Source organism: Fukomys damarensis, unplaced genomic scaffold, assembly GCF_012274545.1.
Source record: "Fukomys damarensis isolate Sample0158 unplaced genomic scaffold, DMR_v1.0_HiC HiC_scaffold_18, whole genome shotgun sequence".
In the NCBI taxonomy this organism is placed as follows: Eukaryota; Metazoa; Chordata; class Mammalia; order Rodentia; family Bathyergidae; genus Fukomys; species Fukomys damarensis.
The window spans coordinates 5,213,315-5,234,888 of NW_022900930.1; the positions used below are offsets into that span (position 1 = coordinate 5,213,315).

The 21,574-nt window shown below is 39.6% G+C and overlaps 1 protein-coding gene across 1 annotated transcript in view; it reads right to left on the reverse strand.

Moving 5' to 3' along the window:
• LOC104848577 (potassium channel subfamily U member 1) overlaps positions 1 to 21,574 on the reverse strand; it is a gene marked incomplete at its 3' end in the record, with an annotated part of 121,167 nt that overhangs the window by 32,777 nt on the left and 66,816 nt on the right. The window contains exon 19 of the mRNA XM_033765578.1: positions 16,518 to 16,632. Coding sequence (XP_033621469.1) covers positions 16,518 to 16,632 — 115 coding nt within the window. The remainder of the gene's footprint in view (positions 1 to 16,517; positions 16,633 to 21,574) is intronic.

A 21,574-nucleotide genomic window follows, 5' to 3' on the forward strand; every position in this document is an offset into this window, starting at 1 on the left:
AACTTTACACCCAAACAGTGTGAAATTCAGGCACCAGGCTTGCTTGACTTTAAAATCAAACAGAATGTTGCAGTTGAACAAATTTAGCTACTCTGTATGAAAATATGTTTCATAAAATATTACTTTATAAACTATATTCTCTGCAGTGCTGGGGATGAGACCCAGGGCCTCACCCTTGAGGCAAGCACTCCACCACTGAGCTACATCCGAGCCCAAGAAGCCAAAAATGTTCACAGGCTCTTTCTTCAGAATAAAATGAAAATGTAAAGGTAGTAATAACAAGGATGTACTGATGACATTTAATCAATCAGTAAAAACTGAACATTCTTTTATCATAAGACCATTTACTGAGTCTTGAATTACAAAATTAGAGTAACACACTACTTTGAGTCAAAATCTCTAAATTCTGCATCTCCCCAAATTGGCTCTTGCTGATCTTTCCATATATAAGGATGTCAGTAATGCACTTATATATTGTTATACACCAAATGTATATTATTATGTATGAAGTTTTAATCTACAAGGTAACTCACACGTGTATACAGGATTTATTGAGCTAATTTATATGGCAACACCAGAATCTTCTCCCAATGACTAATTTATCTGCAAATATGTATTACAAATTTCCAGCCATCATCTCCACTGAACATTGTAGGGAATGCTCGAGACAGAAAATGGCAGATTCTTTTACACTTATAAAGAGCTTCATGATTTATGTGTAAGTTGCTTTTCTTCCCTGTGTGGTATTGTAAACACAGATGAGGGATAAGAGTAATACCCAGATGCATTAGAAAGAATCCAGAAAGTACAGACTAGCAACCTGGCTGGGATAAGATCGGAACTGGGAGGCCTGGGGATGTAACTCAGTGGTCAAGCACTTGCCTCACAGGCAGGCTCCAGACCCAGGGTTTGATTCTAGGCAGCCCACCTCCCCATATCACAAGAAGACTGGAACTGGAATAAGAGGCCCAGGCCTGGAGGAAGGGCAGGGCCCTGCCAGACACACAGAGGCTCCTGCCCCCAGGGAGCATCAGCACCAAGGTACAGGTAAGGCCCACGTGGGACCTGTGCCCCTAGCTACACCGGTGTCTTGTCCTTCTCTGCCACCCTGCACTAAAGGCTGAGCTGTGCTCCAACTACGATCCTGGGGGTGGAGGGGATTCCAGGTTTTACAATGAAAATGAAGGACCACCCCGCAGACGTCCACATGGTGATCCACGTCCAGAGAGTAGAACAGAACAGCATTTAGAAAAAAAGATGTTTGATTTCTAATATTTTAAGGAATATGACTGTTGCTCAAAGACAGGCTTGTAAATCAAAAGGAATGGTGACAATCTGGCTTTTCCTGGGGCTTTGAAGAGAACAAAGTGCGTTTCCAGGGAGCGAGGTTGTTTAGGTTTTATTTCTTAGCACTATCCGCAACAATATTTCAGAGGGAAATAAGTAAAATATCTGTTCCTTTTCATTTGGCATCAGCAAAGATCTCAGGGAAAATAAATAAATAAGAAATATGTAATCCCTGTGGTGTAATCCCAGGATATGAAAACTCACTTCTCTTAAAAACCTCCCTCTGGCATAATTGACTTTTCATGTGCATTTTAATAATGATATTTCAGCAGGTTGCAAGACATTTTTTTTTCTTCTTTTGTTGTTGTAAATTATCATTTGGAAAAAAGTGTTATAAATCTAATTATATTTTCACTTATATTAACAAGTCAGCACAATCTTCCAGCATGTTTACTAAGCAATTCCAATATTTACAGCTGACCTAATTGGTTATGGGGTACAAGCAATGAACAATATTTTATTGCTTCGATCACTGCGCATGTCCTAAAGACAGCTGTGAAGTCGTGAGGCTGCCACGCACCCCTGAAGTTGTGCTCGACTCCCTCAGGCCCCCACAGCCGCTGCAGAACAGTCTGGGGGAAGGAAGGATAGGGCAATGGGAGAAGTTGTTTTAACGATGTTATTTTCCCAACACGTTCTTGCCAAGAAAGTTTCCCAAGTATAGGGGGAGGGTTGTGGGCTCAAAACTCATCTGTTCTTGGTAAGTTTCTACTTTAAAAATTTATAAACAACTGTGGGAGAAAGCCAGCAGTCTATTTGGGTAAACAGCCTTTGTATCTAAGGCTGAGTTGAGGAGGACAGTGATGGTCCTGCCCTTGACTTTCAGTGCCAGAGTCAGCAAGGTCTTCAGTAGCCAAGGAGTCTACCTACTGTAGGCTGGGAATTCTTGAATACTCAGGCATTAGGGAAAGGCTTACAAAAAAGAAATCATTCAAAGTAGGCAAAGATCACATCGATTCTTGGAGACCAGGAGAGAGACCTCTCCTGTTATAAGCACTAAGCTCTGCTGCAGTTTTGTCACCTCTCTGATTTCAACGGAAAATGACTTTGACCTCTAAAGTATCTATCTCTCCTGCTTACACTATTGGTGTGGGCACAAATGCAGAACATTGACACCATTTCAAAAGAAAGCTGTTGCTTTGAGATGATTCCCCATGAGCACTCATTCAATTGTTTTGCGGGACTGACCTTGTGCTCTGGGAAGAAGTAGCTGTTAACATTTGTTGAGCGGTAGGAACAATTCCCTCATCGGCCCCATGACACTGATGCTACTTCACTGTGGAGGAATCTGAGCCACAGGACAATGGTGGCCGTGGTCAGGCTGCATGAAAACCACACAGCTGAGATCTGACCCTGCCCAACCCACCTCTGGGACCCCTTCCATGACCACACAGATTGGCGGCTTTGGTGCTCTTTCTGAACACTAAAAGCCAACACATTGTAGCATGCAATGGGTCTTAACGAATTTTTCTAGAAGTTTTTCCTGAATAATCTCCTAAAATCACAACTTCTTCTGCTTGATATTCAAAATTCCTCACTTAATGCTTCATTCCTTAGCTGAAGTCCTTGAGCTACAGGAAAAGCTAGCTATCCTTAGAAGGGTTAAGCTGCTGCATTTCTGTTTTTACAAATGAATGTTCCAATAGTAGATACTGTCAGAGAAATTCAGTAAATAGGGACTGAGCCTCTGAGAAAGGTGATAGTGAGGTATTATACGGAGGCAAAGAGCACAGAACAGAGCCCAAGGCATTTATTTACCTTACATTTTTTTTCTCCTAGAAACTGTGCACTTCACATCTCTGGTCCTTCGAAGGATTTTACTTAGAAACAGTGACTAGCGTTCCCATACCCTTCCCTTGTCTCATCAGGTTGGTCTCCTCTATGACCCTAAACAGACAAGGTCCCATCCCTTTCTTTTAGGGGATTGTAGCTGAGATGAAGAATGAAAGCACGTGAATACTAATTAGTACAAACAAATATATACATTAAGTGAACCATCAGTCACCCAATGTAATTTTCATTCCCATGTTGTGAGAGCTGCATCCCCATCCGACCACCCAGCCAATCAATGGAAATTTCCATACTCAAAACTCCTGGGAGAATTTGAATCCATTTTCCTTAAGATTTGTCCACAGATTCAAAGAGAGGTTTAAGAAGTGCTTTTATCCTTTCTTTATTACAGATTTTTAAGCTGGATGGGGTGAGGGAAAGATGAGTAATTGCAGAACTATACTGTATTCGCTACGGTACAACTCTGAGGCATTTATGAAGCCTGAAGCTATTTGAAGCAATAATAATAACATAGTATTTGTTAGTCTGAAGAATTAATTTACTCCACATATGCTCAGTGAATTACAACTGTATATTTTGCTTGGGTTGTGACAATTTGCTTCTCAGAAATCTGATTTTTGCCCGATATACAAAATGAGAATGAGACCAATATAGACATCCCAGGTGGAAAAAACCCTCTCTCTTCTTCAGGATGAGCTTGAAATAAACCTGATGCCTTCCACCAACTCCTGCCCCCGCAAACTGATGATCACTGTAAGCAGCAGCCTCATGGACATTTGAACCTGGTCTCACCAAGTTGCTCAGGCTGAACTTCACCTTAAGATCATTCTGCCTCAGATTCCTGTGGAGCTGGGATTACAGAGCTCCCGGCCTGCATGACAACAGACCAGGAAGGCCCCAAAGACCCCGGAGGGGGTTTCTTCAGCTGCCTGCCTGCCTGCAATCACCCGGCTTTGTGCGTGCGAGCTCCCGGCCTGCGTGACAACAGACCCAGGAAGGAAGGTAGCCACGTGGGCGCCCTTGAAACACCCACATGACACCCCCCACCCCGTTCTCAAAACTCCTGATCGGGCCAGTCCTTAGACCAACTCTGCAGAGGCATAGGTTCCCATGAAGGGTAGTTTTCTGAGCTCCCAACTTTGAACATCTTTAAAGAAAGGGCAGGGGAAACCTGTAATAGAACTGAGTGGAGTTCAACCCTGAGGGTAAGGAAACTAAAGTTAGGCCTTGTAGATTGTGTTCAGTCTCAGTCGTGAGGAACAGCCATTGCTAGCTAAGACCAGGGGATTGGGCTCCACATATGACTGTGCATGTAGTATAATATGAGATCAGAGATAGCCTGAAAGAGGACCTTTAAATTCTTTTTCTTTCCCTCTCTCTTCTCTTTTTTCCTCATTCCACCCTGAAATTTCTTTCTTTTTTCTGTCCTCTCTCTCCAACTCAGTCTCTTGCTCCACCATAGTGTCCCTCATCTCCCTTTTTATTCCAGCTCCTGAATAACTCAGACTTCTTTTATTATTTTTTGTTTTTAGGAGGGGTTTCTCTTTATGTTCTTTTCTCCAGTCATTTTACCTCACTCATGGCTCTGTACCTTCAAGGGAAGGCAAGCGCCTGTTACTGTTAAGGGGATATATTCCTGTCCTTATTCCTGCACTCTCTCTATCCCCCCTGAAGTTAATAGCTTTGTAAAGATAGTAAGGTAATTCTACAACCTCTGGATTCACTTCAAACCTGCTCTAATTCTTTCACTTATCTAATCCTCTCGTTCTAAGTCGAACCCCCCATCCTAAATGGTAAAGATGCCATATTGAAAAGAATATTCACTGCAAACATACTATGAGCTGCTTCTTGAAATTAATCTAATTCACATGAGTTAAAGGTGATACATTAATGACTACCACAAGTGGTCAGTTGACAAGCTGTGCCTGATCCTATTGGGCTGCTGAATGTATCAATTGGGACAAAGAGTGGTGATTGATTTAAAGAGTTGTTTTCTCTGATATTATGAAAACGAGAATGTCTATGAGTCATTAGAAACTCAAAAGCTAAAACGCAACTATATTAGGAAGATTTAAGTAATACCCAGAAATTAAAGAAGGACAACCCAACAATAAAAATAAAAATGAGAAAACACTTAAGCAAGACACAAAAACAAATATCCAGTTCACCAATAGCAAATAGTAGGACAAATGAGGATGAAAAGTCTGATAGTGAACCAACAGGACTCCCTGGACCCATAGCACAGGAGGTAACAAAATTGATCAATCAGGCTCTAGAAAAATTCAAATCAGAAATAATTTCCCAGCTAGCCAGAGAGATGATGAGCAAAATAGAAGTCATGATTCGAGACTCTAGAGCAGAAACTGAGAAAAAAATAGATGAGCTCAAGACTGTGATAGAAGCCATGAAGACTCAGCATAAGAAAGACATGGAAACAATGAATGCCCAACAGAGGAAAGAAATGGAATCCATAAAACAGATTCAAACAGATATCCAGGAGATTAAAAACTCTATTGAAAGTGTACGAAACAGAATAAAAGATTGCGAAGATAGAATTTCAGATATAGAAGATAGGATAGCAGTCAGTGACCGTGAAAAAAGAGGTCTATTAAAAACAGTAAGGGATCATGAGAAATCAATCCAACAACTCCTAGACGATACAAAGAAAAATAACATAAGACTGATAGGAATTCATGAAAAAACAGGAGAAAACACAAATGATATAAAAAAGCTCTTCACAGAATTAATGACAGAAAACTTCCCAAACAGAAGGGAAGAATTAGACATACAGATAAGTGAGGCATATAGAACCCCAACTAGCCACGATCAAAAAAAATCTACACCTAGACATATAATAATCAAGATTCCAGAAATCCAACAGAAAAACAAAATACTACAAGCAGTAAGAGAAAAGAAACAAATCACATGCAAAGGGAAGCCCATTAGAATCACAGCAGACTTTTCAACACAAACCCTTAGGTCAAGGAGAGCCTGGAGTGAGGTATTCCAAGTCCTAAAAGAAAAGAATCTCCAACCTAGACTTTTGTATCCTGCAAAACTCTCTTTCAAAATAGATGGGGAAATAAAATACTTCCACGACAAAGAGCACCTGAGAAATTTCATGAACACCAAACCAGCACTGCAAGGAATTCTAAACAATATCCTAGAAAAGGACAACGAAATTCACAATAACATGAGGCCCAACAGACCAAATCAAATAGGCAAGGCAAGAAACTAAAAGGAGATGGGAGAAAAAGTAAAAAGAGTCAACAAATGGACAAAAACATGACAAGAATAAGTCAAAATATATCAGTTGTAACCATCAATGTTAATGGCCTCAATTCACCAATCAAGAGAAACAGATTGGCAGAATGGATTAAGAAGCAAAATCCAACAATATGTTGTATACAAGAAACACACCTAGTGCAAAAGGAAGTCCATAGACTGAAAGTGAAAGGATGGAAAACAATTCTCCATGCGTCAGGAGTCCAGAAAAAAGCAGGGGTAGCAATCTTATTCTCAGATAAAGTAAATTTCAAACCAAAACTCATTAAGAGAGACAAAGAAGGACACTACATCCTTGTAAAGGGAACAATTCAAGAGGAAGAGCTGACAATCATAAACATATATGCACCAAATATAAATGCCCCCAACTATATAAAACAAATATTAAGTAACATGAAAAACCAAATAAGCACTAATACAATTGTAGTGGGGGATTTAAATACCCCACTATCACAAATTGACAGATCTACTAGGCAGAAAATCAACAATGAAATAATAGAACTGAACCAAGCTTTGGAACACATGGACTTAATAGATGTTTATAGAGTATTCCACCCCCAAAAACCAGAATATACATTCTTTTCGGCTGCACATGGATCATTCTCCAAAATAGACCACATACTGGCTCACAAAACAGGTCTAAATAAATGCAAAAAAATTGAAGTCATCCCCTGTTTATTATCAGATCATAGTGCAATCAAACTAGACATCAATAGCACAAGAAACTATAGAAACTTCACAAGCACATGGAAACTGAACAACACTCTCCTAAACAATCAATGGATTACAGAGGAAATTAAAGAAGAAATTAGACAGTTTTTACAAATAAATGAGAATGCCAATACAACATACAGGAATCTTTGGGACACAATGAAAGCAGTTCTACGTGGAAAATTCATAACATTGAATGCCCACACTAGGAAAACAGAGCGGGCTCAAATAAACAACTTAACGATGAAACTTAGACTCCTAGAAAAACAAGAGCAAGAAAAACCCAAAGCTCGAACAAGAGAGGAAATTATAAAGATCCGAGCAGAAATCAATGCAATTGAAATTAAGAAAACGATACAAAAAATAAATGAAACAAAGAGCTGGTTTTTTGAAAGAATAAATAAAATTGACAAACCCTTAGCTAATCTTATCAAAAAAAGGAAAGAAAAGGCTCAGATCCATGCAATTAGGAATGAAAAAGGCGAAGTCACAACAGATCCGAAAGAAATCCAGAGGATCATGAACACCTACTTTGAGAACCTGTACTCTAATAAAATGGAAAACACAGAAGAAATGGACAGATTTCTAGATACTTATGAATTACCAAAGTTGAACGAAGAAGATAAAAACATTTTAAACACCCCAATCACAATCAGTGAAATTGAAAATGTAATTAAAAACTTACCAACAAAGAAAAGCCCAGGCCCTGATGGATTCACTGCTGAATTTTACAAGACATTTAGAGAAGAACTACTACCATTACTCTTCAAACTTTTCAATGAAATTGAAAGAGAAGCTATACTTCCAAATTCATTCCTGGAAGCAAGTATCACTCTGATTCCCAAACCAGAGAAAGATACAACCAAAAAGGAGAACTACAGACCAATCTCCTTAATGAATATAGATGCAAAAATCCTTAATAAGATACTAGCAAACAGAATACAGAGGATTATTAAGAAGATCATCCATCATGACCAAGTCGGATTTATTCCAGAGATGCAAGGGTGGTTCAACATACGAAAGTCAGTGAATGTAATACATTATATTAACAAAGTCAAGGACAAAAACCATATGATCCTCTCAATAGATGCAGAAAAAGCATTTGATAAAATTCAACACCCATTCATGATAAAAACCCTGCAAAAAATTGGAATAGATGGTCTATACCTCAATTTAATAAAGGCTATTTATGAAAAACCATCAGCCAACATCATATTGAATGGCCAAAAACTGAAAACCTTCATGTTAAAATCAGGAACAAGACAAGGATGCCCACTATCGCCACTTCTCTTCAATATAGTTCTGGAAACATTAGCCACAGCAATTAGACAAGAGAAAGAAATTAAAGCAATAAAGATAGGAAAGGAAGAAGTTAAACTATCATTATTTGCTGATGATATGATACTCTACATTGAAGATCCAAAAAACTCCACCAAAAAACTTCTAGACTTAATTGACAGATTCAGTAAAGTATCTGGATACAAGGTGAATACCCAAAAATCAATAGCCTTTCTATACACAAATAACAGACAGACAGAAAGAGAAATAAGGGAAAAAATTCCTTTTACAATAGCATCCAAAAAAATGAAGTATCTAGGAATCAATCTAACAAAAGAAACAAAAGATCTCTACACTGAAAACTACAGCACTCTGAAAAAAGAAATCGAAGAGGATATAAAAAAATGGAAAGATATCCCCTGCTCCTGGGTAGGAAGAATCAACATAGTGAAAATGGCCATACTACCGAAACTGCTATATACATTCAATGCAATGCCAATTGAAATTCCAACACTATATTTCACAGAACTAGAAAAAAGAATCCAAAAATTCATTTGGAACCACAAGAGACCTAGAATAGCAAAAGCCATTATAGGCAACAGTCACATGGCACCAGGTGTAACAATTCCCAATTTGAAACTATACTACAAAGCCACTGTGATAAAATCAGCATGGTACTGGCAAAGAAATAGGCCTGAGGATCAATGGAACAGACTGGAAGACACAAAAACAAATGCAGATGTACTCAGCTACCTCATCTTCGACAAAGGAGCTCACCATCCTCAGTGGAGGAAAGATAGCCTCTTTAATAAATGGTGTTGGAAAAACTGGATATCAACCTGTCACAGATTAAAATTAGACCCTTATCTTTCGCCATGCACTAAATTAAAATCCAAATGGATTAAAGATCTAAATATTAAAACAGAAACATTAAACTTGCTGGAAAGTAAGTTAGGCAGAACTCTGGAAGACATTGGTATAGGAAAAGACTTTATGAACAAATCCTCAGTAGCACGGGAACTAGCAGAAAGAATCAACAACTGGGATCTCATCTTACTAAAAAGCTTCTGTACTTCAAAAGAAACCATTAGCAGAACTAAGAGACAATCTACAATGTGGGAAAAAATTTTTACCAGCTGTACCTCAGACAAAGGACTATTATCAAGGATATATAAAGAACTCAAAACAATCAGTCCCCCCAAATATAAAGACCCGATCCAAAAATGGGCATCCGAAATGAACAGACATTTCTCATACAAAGAAGTGAAAGCAGCAAGAAAATATATGAAAAAATGTTCCACATCACTGGTCATTCGAGAGATGCAGATGAAAACAACACTGAGATTCCACCTCACCCCACAAAGAATGGCTGCTATCAAGAAATCACACAATAACAAATGTTGGCGGGGTTGTGGGGAGAAAGGAACCCTCCTCCATTGTTGGTGGGAGTGCAGACTAGTGCAACCACTATGGAAATCAATATGGAGATACCTCAAAGAGCTTGGACTGGAGGTTCCATTTGACCCAGCCATCCCTCTGTTGGGTATCTTTCCAAGAGAACTAAAAGAATCATATCACAGAGAAGTATGTGCACCCATGTTTATAGCGGCACAGTTTGTAATAGCTAAATCTTGGAAACAACCTATTTGCCCATCCGTTGGAAACTGGATAAAGAAGTTGTGGTTTTTCTATAAAATGGAATATTACTCAGCCATAAAGAGCGAGAGAATAGATTCATTCATAGGAAAATGGATACATATTGAAGATATACTCCTAAGTGAAATAAATAAGTCACACATGTGTAAATACCAAATAGTTTCCCTGGTGTGAATATTCTGCAACAATGCATAAGATTCCAATAAGATTACTGACATTTAGAAATTTGAAGAAAGGAGCTAAAGGTGTAGGGAAGGTGTGATGCGTAGGGGAAGAACAAAAAGGGAAAAGAAAAAAATGTGAGAGAGTGAAAAGATGAAAATAAAGTGTTTGTAGATGGGGAGGGGAGGAGGGGGTGAAGGGAGGGCCGAGGTAAGGGGAAAAAATGAGAATCAAGACTTGCCATGTAAAGGTACATGATCCCAACAATGAATGTAACTGTACTGTATCCCTAAAATGTACCAATAAACTCAATAAAATTAAAAAAAAATGAGAATGAGAAACGTAGTAGAGGTTGTAAAAGAAAACATCTCTTCATTCTTTCCCAATTTTGCTTCATTTATTCTCTGCCAGCCGAACTCATCTGCCTTTGGAACTCAGGTCCGTTGTGATTAAAAATTTTATATATGTGTGTGTGTGTGTGTGTGTGTGTTTAAATCTATACCTAGTACTCTCCTATCCTTACATGTATATATGGACACATTTTTCATCTGTTTTCTTTAGTGTTGGTGTTGAGACTTGATGGAGATACTTATTAACTTCATGGCAGGCACACACTTCTGATAGTGATTCTAGTGGACCCAAATGACCACATCAATTAAAATGATGAAAATATCTTTAGAGGTCCTAGAATATCAGAGAGGATACTATAGAATTGGAAGCAGGATATTTCCTTAGCTAAGGAAACAGGAGGTGAAATATGGACTGTGCTGTGTTTTCTAAGTGGCTAGATTCCTAGAATGTGACTTGAAATGCTACAACTGGGTATACTCGGTAAGCCTGTACGAGTGACAGACTCACAGCACGCTGTACGAAGCTTAAATAGAAAAGCCTATGATGTCTAGGAGAAAGTAGTTTTAAGTGTTTAACATGGAAAACAGGGAATGAGGAACCGCTCAGATAAGCGGTGTGGTTGGTTTCTGTAGAACCCTCAGACACGACTTGGAAAATGAAGAGTCGCATGTGATGGTTCACATCTGACCTTCTGCCCATGAATGGGCCCTGGAGCCGGTCCTCAGACATCGCCAAAGCCAAGGTTGGGGATTCTCCTGATGAGCCACCTGAAGCCCAGATTTCAATAGAGTGAGCAAGCAGAGGAGGAAGGGAGGACAGGACCAGTTTGCTTTCCTGATAGGGAAGTGCATGTGAGGTGGAGCGGGACGAAAGTGAGAGATCACAGGGACTGAGGCCTCGGCCTGACATAAGTTATGCAGGGCTTGACATAGGGGAGACAGAAGAGAAGCAGTGCGGGTGGCCTCTTGTGGCCAGCGGTTCTGCCGGGTGGGCTACACTGTGCTCAGGAAACTGCCCTGCCATGGCCTCGGTGGCTGGAAGGTATGCAGAGGCAGGCACGGCCGAAGCTAGAGTCGCCTGCAGAAGCCTGGGAGAGAGCGGCAAGGCACAGGCAGGCTTCCATGTGGCGGAGCCCCAGCCCAGAGAAAGTCCCTGTGCCACACTCGCATGGCAGAAGGAGTGTAGGAGACTCTGAATGAAGTCTTACATTATATTCTCCCCCCAAAGTAGGACTGAGATTGATCACAAAAGCATGGAAATCCAACAGCCAGAAAGATAATGACAGGAAAACGAAGACTGTGTAGCAACCTGGACCATTTTTCACCTGCTGTGCTTCACTATGCAACAGGCGCTACATAAAAACCTCATCTGTCTCTCATAGTGCAGTCCTCACAGTTTCAATTACTCAGGTTCTAATATTATCCCATTTCACAGATAAAAAGATTGAAGCTTCAACGATAAAGAGGATGAGGGTCTGAGGCTCGTGCCTGCATTTGTGCGTGTGGACCACTTGGCCTTTAGAGAACTGAAGTTGGGCTGAACAGTGAGAAACAGAGATAAGAATACGCATGGTCTGCGATATTGCTAAAAGGACATGGAGACTACGAAAATGAGATTGATAGCACGAACACGATCTTATTCACAGGTGTCACTAAGATGGTGGGGAAAGGAAGTCCTGTGAGAAAGTTTAGATTTCAGTATGATCTGTGGGAGTTGATTTACACAGACTCCGAGGGAAGATTCTTAGGGAAAGACTAACATACTCAAACAAGACACATCTTGCTATTAAAAATGGTACCCTCTCCTGGCCCAGGTCCATCACAAGCTGGTTGGAAATTTCAGCCTGCTCTTGCTTCTTTGGTTACACTTCTTTCAATATTTACTTGAGTTTATAACTATTCTTTTAAGAGGATGAATGACTTAGAGTGGTTATGGTGAGACACAACATACTATGAAATGGTTCTACCTGAATCTTTCCTTTCTATTATCTAATTGAAATCAGTTTTACAAAAGAAGTGAATTTTGAGAGAAAAGAGGCAGGGAGTAGTAAATAATTGACAAACAAGTGAAATGTGCAGAGTTCTCCTGAGCTCATCCAAAGTAGAGTGATCACAGTGAAGAAACTGAAAGCTAAAGCAAAGGGTGCCAGGAAGTACATTTTTCATAAAATTTTGCACAGGTCTAACTTCATCTTCCTGAATAGAAGTAGAAAGTATTTACCTTCTCTTTCATATATCACATGAACCCTTGATTTAAGGATAGAGACTTCAATTGAGTAGAGGTAGTGTCTGTTTATTCATTCATCAACAAATATATATTTAACCTCCATATGTTAAATGGTCTTTTGTGTACCTGTCTGAGAGCCTAACTACTATTTATAGCATTGCTTAGTCTATGGGGGAAAAAGACACCAAGGATACAATGAAATGTTGGTCTGTACTGTGTAAGTTAGAGCTGTCTATAGTGCTGTAAGAATAGAAGCCAGTAGCTCTTGAACTTGCTGGAAAACTCACTGGTGGCCAGAAGATTTCATCTTTAATAACACTGAGCCCATTGTCAGCGAAAGTATAAACAACATTCTGGTTTGAGGATGAGTGTAATTCAAAAATGATCATAAATAGCACACACATTTTACATTTTTTCCAATAATGCCTACTTGTCTCTATTAAAGCCACCCAGACTATTGTGTACTTGTTGTTACCAGAGATGTATGTTCACTAATTTGCTATCAGGAGTTATTCTTGCCCTGGAAATGAAACCGACCAGAAACTCATCCTCCAAGGGCACTTATCTAGTGAAGTAAACACAGCAGTCCCTCCTTATCCACACAGGATGGGCTCAAACTCCCAATGGATGTATCAAGGCACAGGTAACATGGAGCCTTATATACAGTGTGCTTTTCTCCCCTCTCTACATACATACCTATGATGAAGCTTAATTTATAAATTAGGCATAGTGAGAGGTTACAAACAATAATAAACAGAACAATTATGACTATGCTAAAATAAGTTATCTAAAATCTATGAACTTTATTTCCAGAATTTTTCATTTAATATTTGGGAATTGTAGATAACTATGGTTAATTACAAGCACAGAAAGCAAAATCTATTTTTTTAAGCAATCCTTTTTTTTTCCCTTGGTACCAGGGATTGAACTTGGGCCCTTGCACTTGCGAGGCAGGTGGTGGAACCACTGAGCTAAATCCCCAGCCCCACAAAATCTAATTTTAAAGGTGATCTGATTTCTGGGTCTTCTTTGGGAGCTTTCAAAGCATACTGAGAGATCCTCAACCAGATCTAAGGCAGATAAACCAGGTCTTCAGATGGGCCTGCCCCCGCTAGACTAATCCATGCTTAGACATCCATTTTAGATCATTTCCTTGTTTATCACAGACAATCGAGGAATTGAAAACAATGAGGAAACCAGCAGGTTGAGTTACTCCTAGCTCTCCTAGCTGCATTAGAAATAATGAGCAAAGCCAAGGAAATTAAATGCCTAAAATTCCATCTAAGAATTTTTCATGGCTCCTGGTTGTTCCTGACGAGTGAGGCCTTCGCTGCCACAGATAAGACATATGAGAGAATTCATGAAATCAGACATGACTGGAGCACTTTGTGTTCTCACATATGTTGTCTTCATTTGCTCCAAGCAACTTTCAAATTTGAATCATGTTTTTGTAACAACTTTGCATTAACATAAACATAATGTACACAGACACACAGGCGCAAGACCAATAGCCGAGAATGTGTTCTTGGGAAATAGGAGATGTTACTTCTCCCAGGACTCTACGGGAGCCGACTCACTGGTGTACGGGAGGTACCACCTTCCTCCACGCCTCGACCAGGTTGCACCGTCTGTGAGCATTCAGGTCCCACTCTCTCTCTCACCTCTCCAAATCCCACTTGACACAGGAAGCTTTTCAGGAAAATCTACCCAGCGTCAGCCTTTTTCTCCTGTGACCTTTTGCCATAACCTTCAATGTAGCACTTGAACAAACGTTATTTTATTGACGATCCGATTTATTTTACAGGTATTCATCTTGTTTATTGGACTAGATTGCAAAGAGGCTGAAACACGATTTCTACATCTACAAAAGCATCTGGCCCAATGCTTAGCATAGAGCATACACAATAAGTGCCCATTTGCCAAGTATTTTTAAAGGAAAAACCACGTAAATCCCAATGCTAGTTGACAGTTACTGAGTTGTTGGAAATAATGAGGCTAACTCTGAATTGAGATTCCTTACAACCTTCTCTTGAACTTATTCTTAGTCCCTTCTCACAAAATACCTCATCTAGCTTCAAAACCTCTGGAATGAAAAGCAAGGCAGGCCAGAAAGTCCTAGACTTTTATAGTCCTTTTAAAAAGTGCAGCTGTGACATGCTGGCATTGTGGTGGCCCATACTTTAGATGCCCACCATACCTGTGGGTATAGGTATAGTGCAACCTCTATCAACCAACCCACAGATCCAGAATCATCAGTTAAATAGGAGCATGATTCTTCACAGGTTAAAAGAAAGAGGTAAATTATATCACAAACAAGATGAAGTAAAAGTTCTATTTCAAAATCCATTCCCTTGGAAAGCTCTACACGTATTCACCCCAATTTCATTCACTTTGAGATATAAAAGCTGATTATTGAAATGAGGGACATTTAATGATCACTTAGTAATATCCACATCTCAATGTCTGACAACTACCACCCTCCTATGTGTGTTTATGAGTTGTATTTCAAGTTGATCATACAAATAGGAGCCGAGGTGTTCGTCTTCCTGTGTCTGCCTTCCTTCACTTTCCTTGTGGCCCCCTGTTCATTTATGTGGTTACAAATGACAGGGTTTCCTTCTTTTTTGAGTGGTGATTAAGAGTCCATCTTGAGAATGTGGATGGACATCACATTTCATCTTTTTATGTCTTGACAGCCACTGAAATTAATTCTATATCTTAACTAACGAATAATGCTTCAATGAGCATGAAAGTTTGGAAATTTCTTTGAAGTACTGATTCAAATTGCTCTGGATAATACACAGAAATGAGATTTCTCTGTATCATAGGTGCCCTGTTTTTAATTTTTTGAAGAGCTGCTGTACTGTTTTGCACAATGACTACTAGCCAAGCATTTTAAATACATAAAATTCATTTCAAAAAATTTTAAAAATATTTATTGTGTGAATTATGTAATGTTAGAGCATAATGGTTATATTTTACTGATAATATACTATTTTTCTTTAGATGGTCACAATTATCAATCCTTGAAGATTTTACTAATACATTATCCCGCTAAACTGAAATGTTGCAAATGTATTACAGTTATTTTGAAGTGACAAAATGTTTTGGACTGACCTTTTATTTACAAATTAGCTAAGAAAACTAGGAGATTACCTCACTGTCCATCTCCAAGCTTGCTTACTGGTTAGTAGAACTTTTTTTTTTTGTACTAGGGATTGTGCTTGCTAGGCAGTGGGTGGCACGACTGAGCTAAATCTCTGGCCCAGAAGTTTTAATGTACTGCAGAGAAAAGACAGCAGGGGAGGAAGGATTTGTTGACCCTAATTTTCAGATGCAAAAACCTAGGCAATCTCAACATCAATCTATTGAAGATAGAGCATGTATTCGTCATAGAAAAGCTTTTTGGGAATACCTAAAGTCTGGTCCTAACTGCGATTTCTACAGTCCCTGATGGTAAACTGAAAGAAAGTTTGGTTACTTAACCTTCGGTGATTATGGATATAGATGATCAGAGCAACAGCCAGTGGGAAGAGGTATATTTGCTTAACTTAACTGTATGGGAGTAGAGAGACATTGATTCTGGTGAGGAATGTTTCCATTGTTCTATGTGGAAACGTATAAAGCAGATATTCCGGTTCAAGTCAAAAGTGTTGCTGCTGAGTGATTCAGCGGAAACCACAGGTTTCAGGCTTCTCTGAGGCTCTTACCTGACAGCAAAACTCGAGTAGCTTAATGTGCTTTCATGTCCACTTGAAAAGGAATCTTCCTTTCCTGCACCAGACAGGTCCCTCTTGTTGCTCTTCGCTGCCATCATTGGTGACCCTGCAATAGCACAGCCCTGTTAATGGCTTGGCGCGGTATCTCCTCACAAAGGGGGTCTGAGCCTTTCCCGTTGGCCGAGACACTTCTGTTCGCTTGCCTAGGAAAGGAATGGCGATCTCTACCTACAGATTAGTCTAAGAGGAGGAAGTGCAACAAACGCTGACATCCTTCTACACGAACAGTGTGAGCACTTAAAGTCCACACAGGCTGTGGAAGTAAGGACCTACGGAGTGACCTCTGTACCTCACTAGTCCATCACCCTTCGGTCCCACTCAGGAGGGCAGCGCTTCAGGAGCGGTCCTGCTGTGAGCATGGTCTAGGGCCACCACAGGACACCAGGGTAGTGGTGTATACAGGTATGGTCTCCTTCTGCAAGCGCTGGTCAGCTCACGACCCACCTTCCTTGGACAGTGCTAGTCTACACTTTGATGTTCTTTCATGGGTGCCTTTATCATTCACTCCGAAGTTTGAAGACAGAATATTTTCCTCATAGGGAATGCATATCAAAACATTTGGGAGCCAGGGAATTGGCTCAGTGATTCGCCTCCTGCCTCGCAAGCACGAGGACCTGAGTTCGATCCCCAGCACACGCCATTGGGAATTTCTAAAACTTGAAATAACACAAAAACAAATACTTTCACCTTCCACTAAATGGGAATAATATATAGCTACTTTGAAGAGACATTATAAGGCTAGATGGAAGAATGTTTGAAATTTGTGGATTGATCGAGCAATATGGAACTGTTTTAAGAAGGAAGAAGGCTTATATATAAGCCATTACTCCTTCCTGCATGCATGTGTTGGTATTTATTCTTGCAAATCACTTCCTGAAACTCTTATTCAATCCAAGAATATTTTTTCGACATTCTGGAGTTAGGAAGCCAATGTCAGCCAGTAAAAATTGTTACTTGATATTGAGATTTTTAAAAAAATCACATACTGGAAAATGTTTTGGAATTGTAATGTTTCTCATTCACAGTGTGACTGTGCCTGCCTGGCAAATGCAAGGTCCTGAGTTCGATCCCTGCTACTGGAAAAAACAAGGAAACCAACAAAAGGCTCTGAAAATCATTCACTACCTGCATTGCCTGCTTGCCTCAAACTGGTGGTCCAATGATCAGGGGTGGGAAGCTGGGCTGAGCAGAAGTTACCAAGGAGAGAAACTGAGTCAAATTGTCAACACCTCTACTCCTCTGCCCCTGTTCACCCAAGTGGGTAAAGAAGATGTGAGCCTGTTCTCTGGTCTTAAACATTTCTATACCTAGACTAGTTAGTATGTGCTGTTCTTACAGGATAAACCTTTAAACCCATGGTGTATCTCATTCTGAACAATGGCTGACAGAGTCACAGAAACACCTTGATATCAAAATTATTTTGATATAATTCTCAACTGAGTCAAAACACAGTTCTGTAAGAAGAGAATTCTTGGGACAAGTGATTTTTTTTTTCTTTTTTGGCTTAAATCAGTAGCAGTTGTACTATCGAGGTAAGAATTGCTCCCTACCTGTAATCCTCAGAACCTTTACAGACGGAGGCTTCCAGGGGATTTCAGATTGACATTTCCTTGTTTCCTACCTACCTTTAGTCCTGGAAGGAGTGGTTAGGAAGGGGGAATCTGAGGGAAAACCTGACAGAACTCTATTAGTGTCACCAGTTGCCAGTCATTACAGCGGGCCAGTTCAGTGCAAGGGCTAGAAGCTGAGTTTGGAATGTAGAGATAACATTCTCATACTGAACTTGGGACCACAGAACTATTGGGAAGTCTCTACTTTTCTCAAAGCCTAACTTTCCAGCCAATGATATGTGCCAGCTCTTTTTAAAAACGGGATGGGTGTGGGGTTAAATGGATAAGGCGAGCGACTGTGTGAATCTCTCAAACTTTTCGGCTACCACTTTGAATTTTCCCTTGTCATTCTTAAAATTGCCTCTGGAAATACGTTAATAGATTTTATAATTTGGGAAGCTCTTCTAACATGGGCATATATGCAGACTTGGTGGGGATTGACAAAGTTTCTGGCTAGGTGTTGACTGCCTGAAAGTCAACGTTGCCCAAATGATTTCTTTCCATTCCTTGCAACCCTAATTCCAGTCACGCTGATGATCCTCAGAAAGAAGTCTGTTTTCTCCTGCAGATTGCAAAATAGGGCACATATAGAAGTTGCAGTAGTGTATTGTTACCTGTACTCCTGATTTCAGTTTGCTTCAAATACTAGAGGGAAAATGTAGAAACAACAGGAAGACAAAATCCCTTCCTTAGGATGGCAGATAAGCATCTGGGCTGTCTCTGATCTCATTCTTAGTTTGAGTATTTTATTAATCTATATTTCTATCTCTCAAATCTATCATTATGGATCTATAGCTGGTAGCGTGCAAATAATTATATTCTCATCTTTTAGGTTGGAAAATTTGGAATGGCTTAACACTTTAGGTAGATTATAGTGAACTATGGTAAGATAGTAACAAATTCCCTATGAGTTTCCTGAAGAAAACTTCTGGATAAAGCAGTACACATTAAAAAGAGCATATATCTGAGAACTGTGATTATATGAAAGAAATAAAAGTCCAGCATTAGGTGTACCTTTAATTTTAAAGAAATTAATTTTTAAAAAAGCGAGAGCCAACATTTCCTTCCCTGGCCCGTGTGATAGACCCCACGGTAAGACATGGCTTAGGTATGATTTCCATACGGAGAGAAACAATTCCACCTCCCTCAAGAAATCTTGTCAGTTCAAATAAATGAAATTAACACATTTATTACTTAGATAATCCTGAATATGTTCCAATTTATTAAATAGCTAAATTGCTACAATTATTTACAAGATTTAGTAATTTACCAATCACTATGATGCACCTAAAAATGACATCACATATTCTGAATAAAAAATTCTATTTCAGCAGCTAAAGAATCAGCAATGCTATAAACCAAGCCAAAAAATAGAGGAAACATTCTCATATGGATTCCGCACATACACACACAGGCACACACGTCTACACACACACAGGCTGATCAAAAAACACGGTGGCTTTAAATTAAACAAAATTACTACAGTAAAAAAAAAAAAAGCAGCACCACATTGTCATTAACCCCCGCCACTCTGAATACACTCACTCCATCATTCTGGCCACTTTCTGAGGCAGCTCTGGAAGTCCTCTTTTGCGAATGCCTTTTGAGGTATAGTAAAGCATGCGGTGAATGCTGCTGCTTCTGTCCAATAAAAACCGGCTTGTAAAAACATTGCAGTGTGTCCTCACCCACTTCATTCAAGAGATCCGGCACCATGAGACTCCTGGCTATTTCCTAATGTCAAAGTGACCACAGCAGGTGATTGTTCTGAATTGACCCAGGACACTGAGGCAGCCGTAAGAGCACAACTAAAGATACTATGAAAAGAGGGTTTTTAAAACTGTCTTAGAATGTGGCAAGTAAATGGAGTAAGGATGGTTGAAGCAAGGGGGAATAAGGGCAGTGTGTCCTTTATTGTAATAAATTTTAAATTTAAACATTCACCATATTTTGTGTTCATCCCCGATATGTGTATACATAACCCTTTATGAACAGAGCATCATGGAAATTACTACATATATGAAAAGCACCATGGATTGGCACTATAGGAGAACAGAGCCAGGGAAATCAAGTTGGAAGCTCTTGTAGTCATCAAGATAAGGACAAACAGTACTTTTTTTTTTTTTTTTTTTTTTTTTTGGTACTGGGGATTGAACTCAGAGCCTGGAGCTTTCCAGGCAGGCACCGTTCCACTGAGCTATATCCCAGCCCTGAAATTGCACTATTGGAAGAACACTTTGTAACTATCACAAACACAAGAGTACAGATATTTATTTATAGTCTTTGCAGAGTTGTTACCAAGCTGTTTTTCTTTTTATTGGACTTTAGCAGAAATATAGTGTCTGCTTTAGAGAATAATAGGAATCATGTGGAAGTATCTACACCTGCTCCTACTTAACAGGAGGGTGGTAGTCACTCAGGTGAGCCAAGCTGAGGAGCGGAGCTGGGGGATTCACTAAGGTGGTAACATTTCAGCCTTCTGGGCTGGCATTTTCCTCCTAGGTGACGTGGCTGGGTGAGTCTTCTCTGAAAGAGGTTAATTATTAGTCTTGTACATTTATGTAAAAAGGTGAATCAGGGTCATGCTAAAAGTACATCTGTGAACTAAGATAACCCATACACATATCCAACAGTTTATCTGCCCATTCACATGATTTCTTAACATTTTTTTTTCTCTTCCTAATTTCTTTCACACTCTCTCTTCAATTTCCTATTTGTAATTCTGCTTTCCTTTAGGTGTGACCTCTTCCCAATAGAATATTAGCATTTTAATAAGGACTCTAAAACAGTTCTCAGGGAAAGAGAATTAGAGGACTTTGGACATACCTTTCCTAAGGGTCATTTTCAAATCACCTCTCCCTCTCTGGCACATCAGAGATTCTGATGAGCTCCTATGCACATAGGTTGAGGACCAACATTCTAAAACCTTGGGCATTAGAAACCACAATCATGAAATAGCAGGCAGTGAATATGTGGTTGAAGCTGAAAAAGTTCCTTCCAGAAGGGCCCAAAAACAACTACTCCTGCTACCCTAAAGACTAGTCTAACGGTATTCACGCTCTGGACTTAAAATACATCAGATAATGAGGAGAAATAAGCAAACTCCGCTAGGAATATTTTCTCCTCCCATTCCTATTTCATCTGTATTTCATTCATGATATTCAACTTGCATGTTCTTTATGCACTAATACTAACATTTAGCCCTCTAAGACATGTAACATTGTGGACATTTCAAAGAAATATGAAGCACACTCAAGCACACTTTAGTAATTAAAGTCACACAGCTAAGAGCTGACCAACTGGGGCCGGGGATTTAGCTCAGTGGTTCAGCGGCCTGCCTTGCAAGCACAAGGACCCGAGTTCAATCAATCCCCAGTA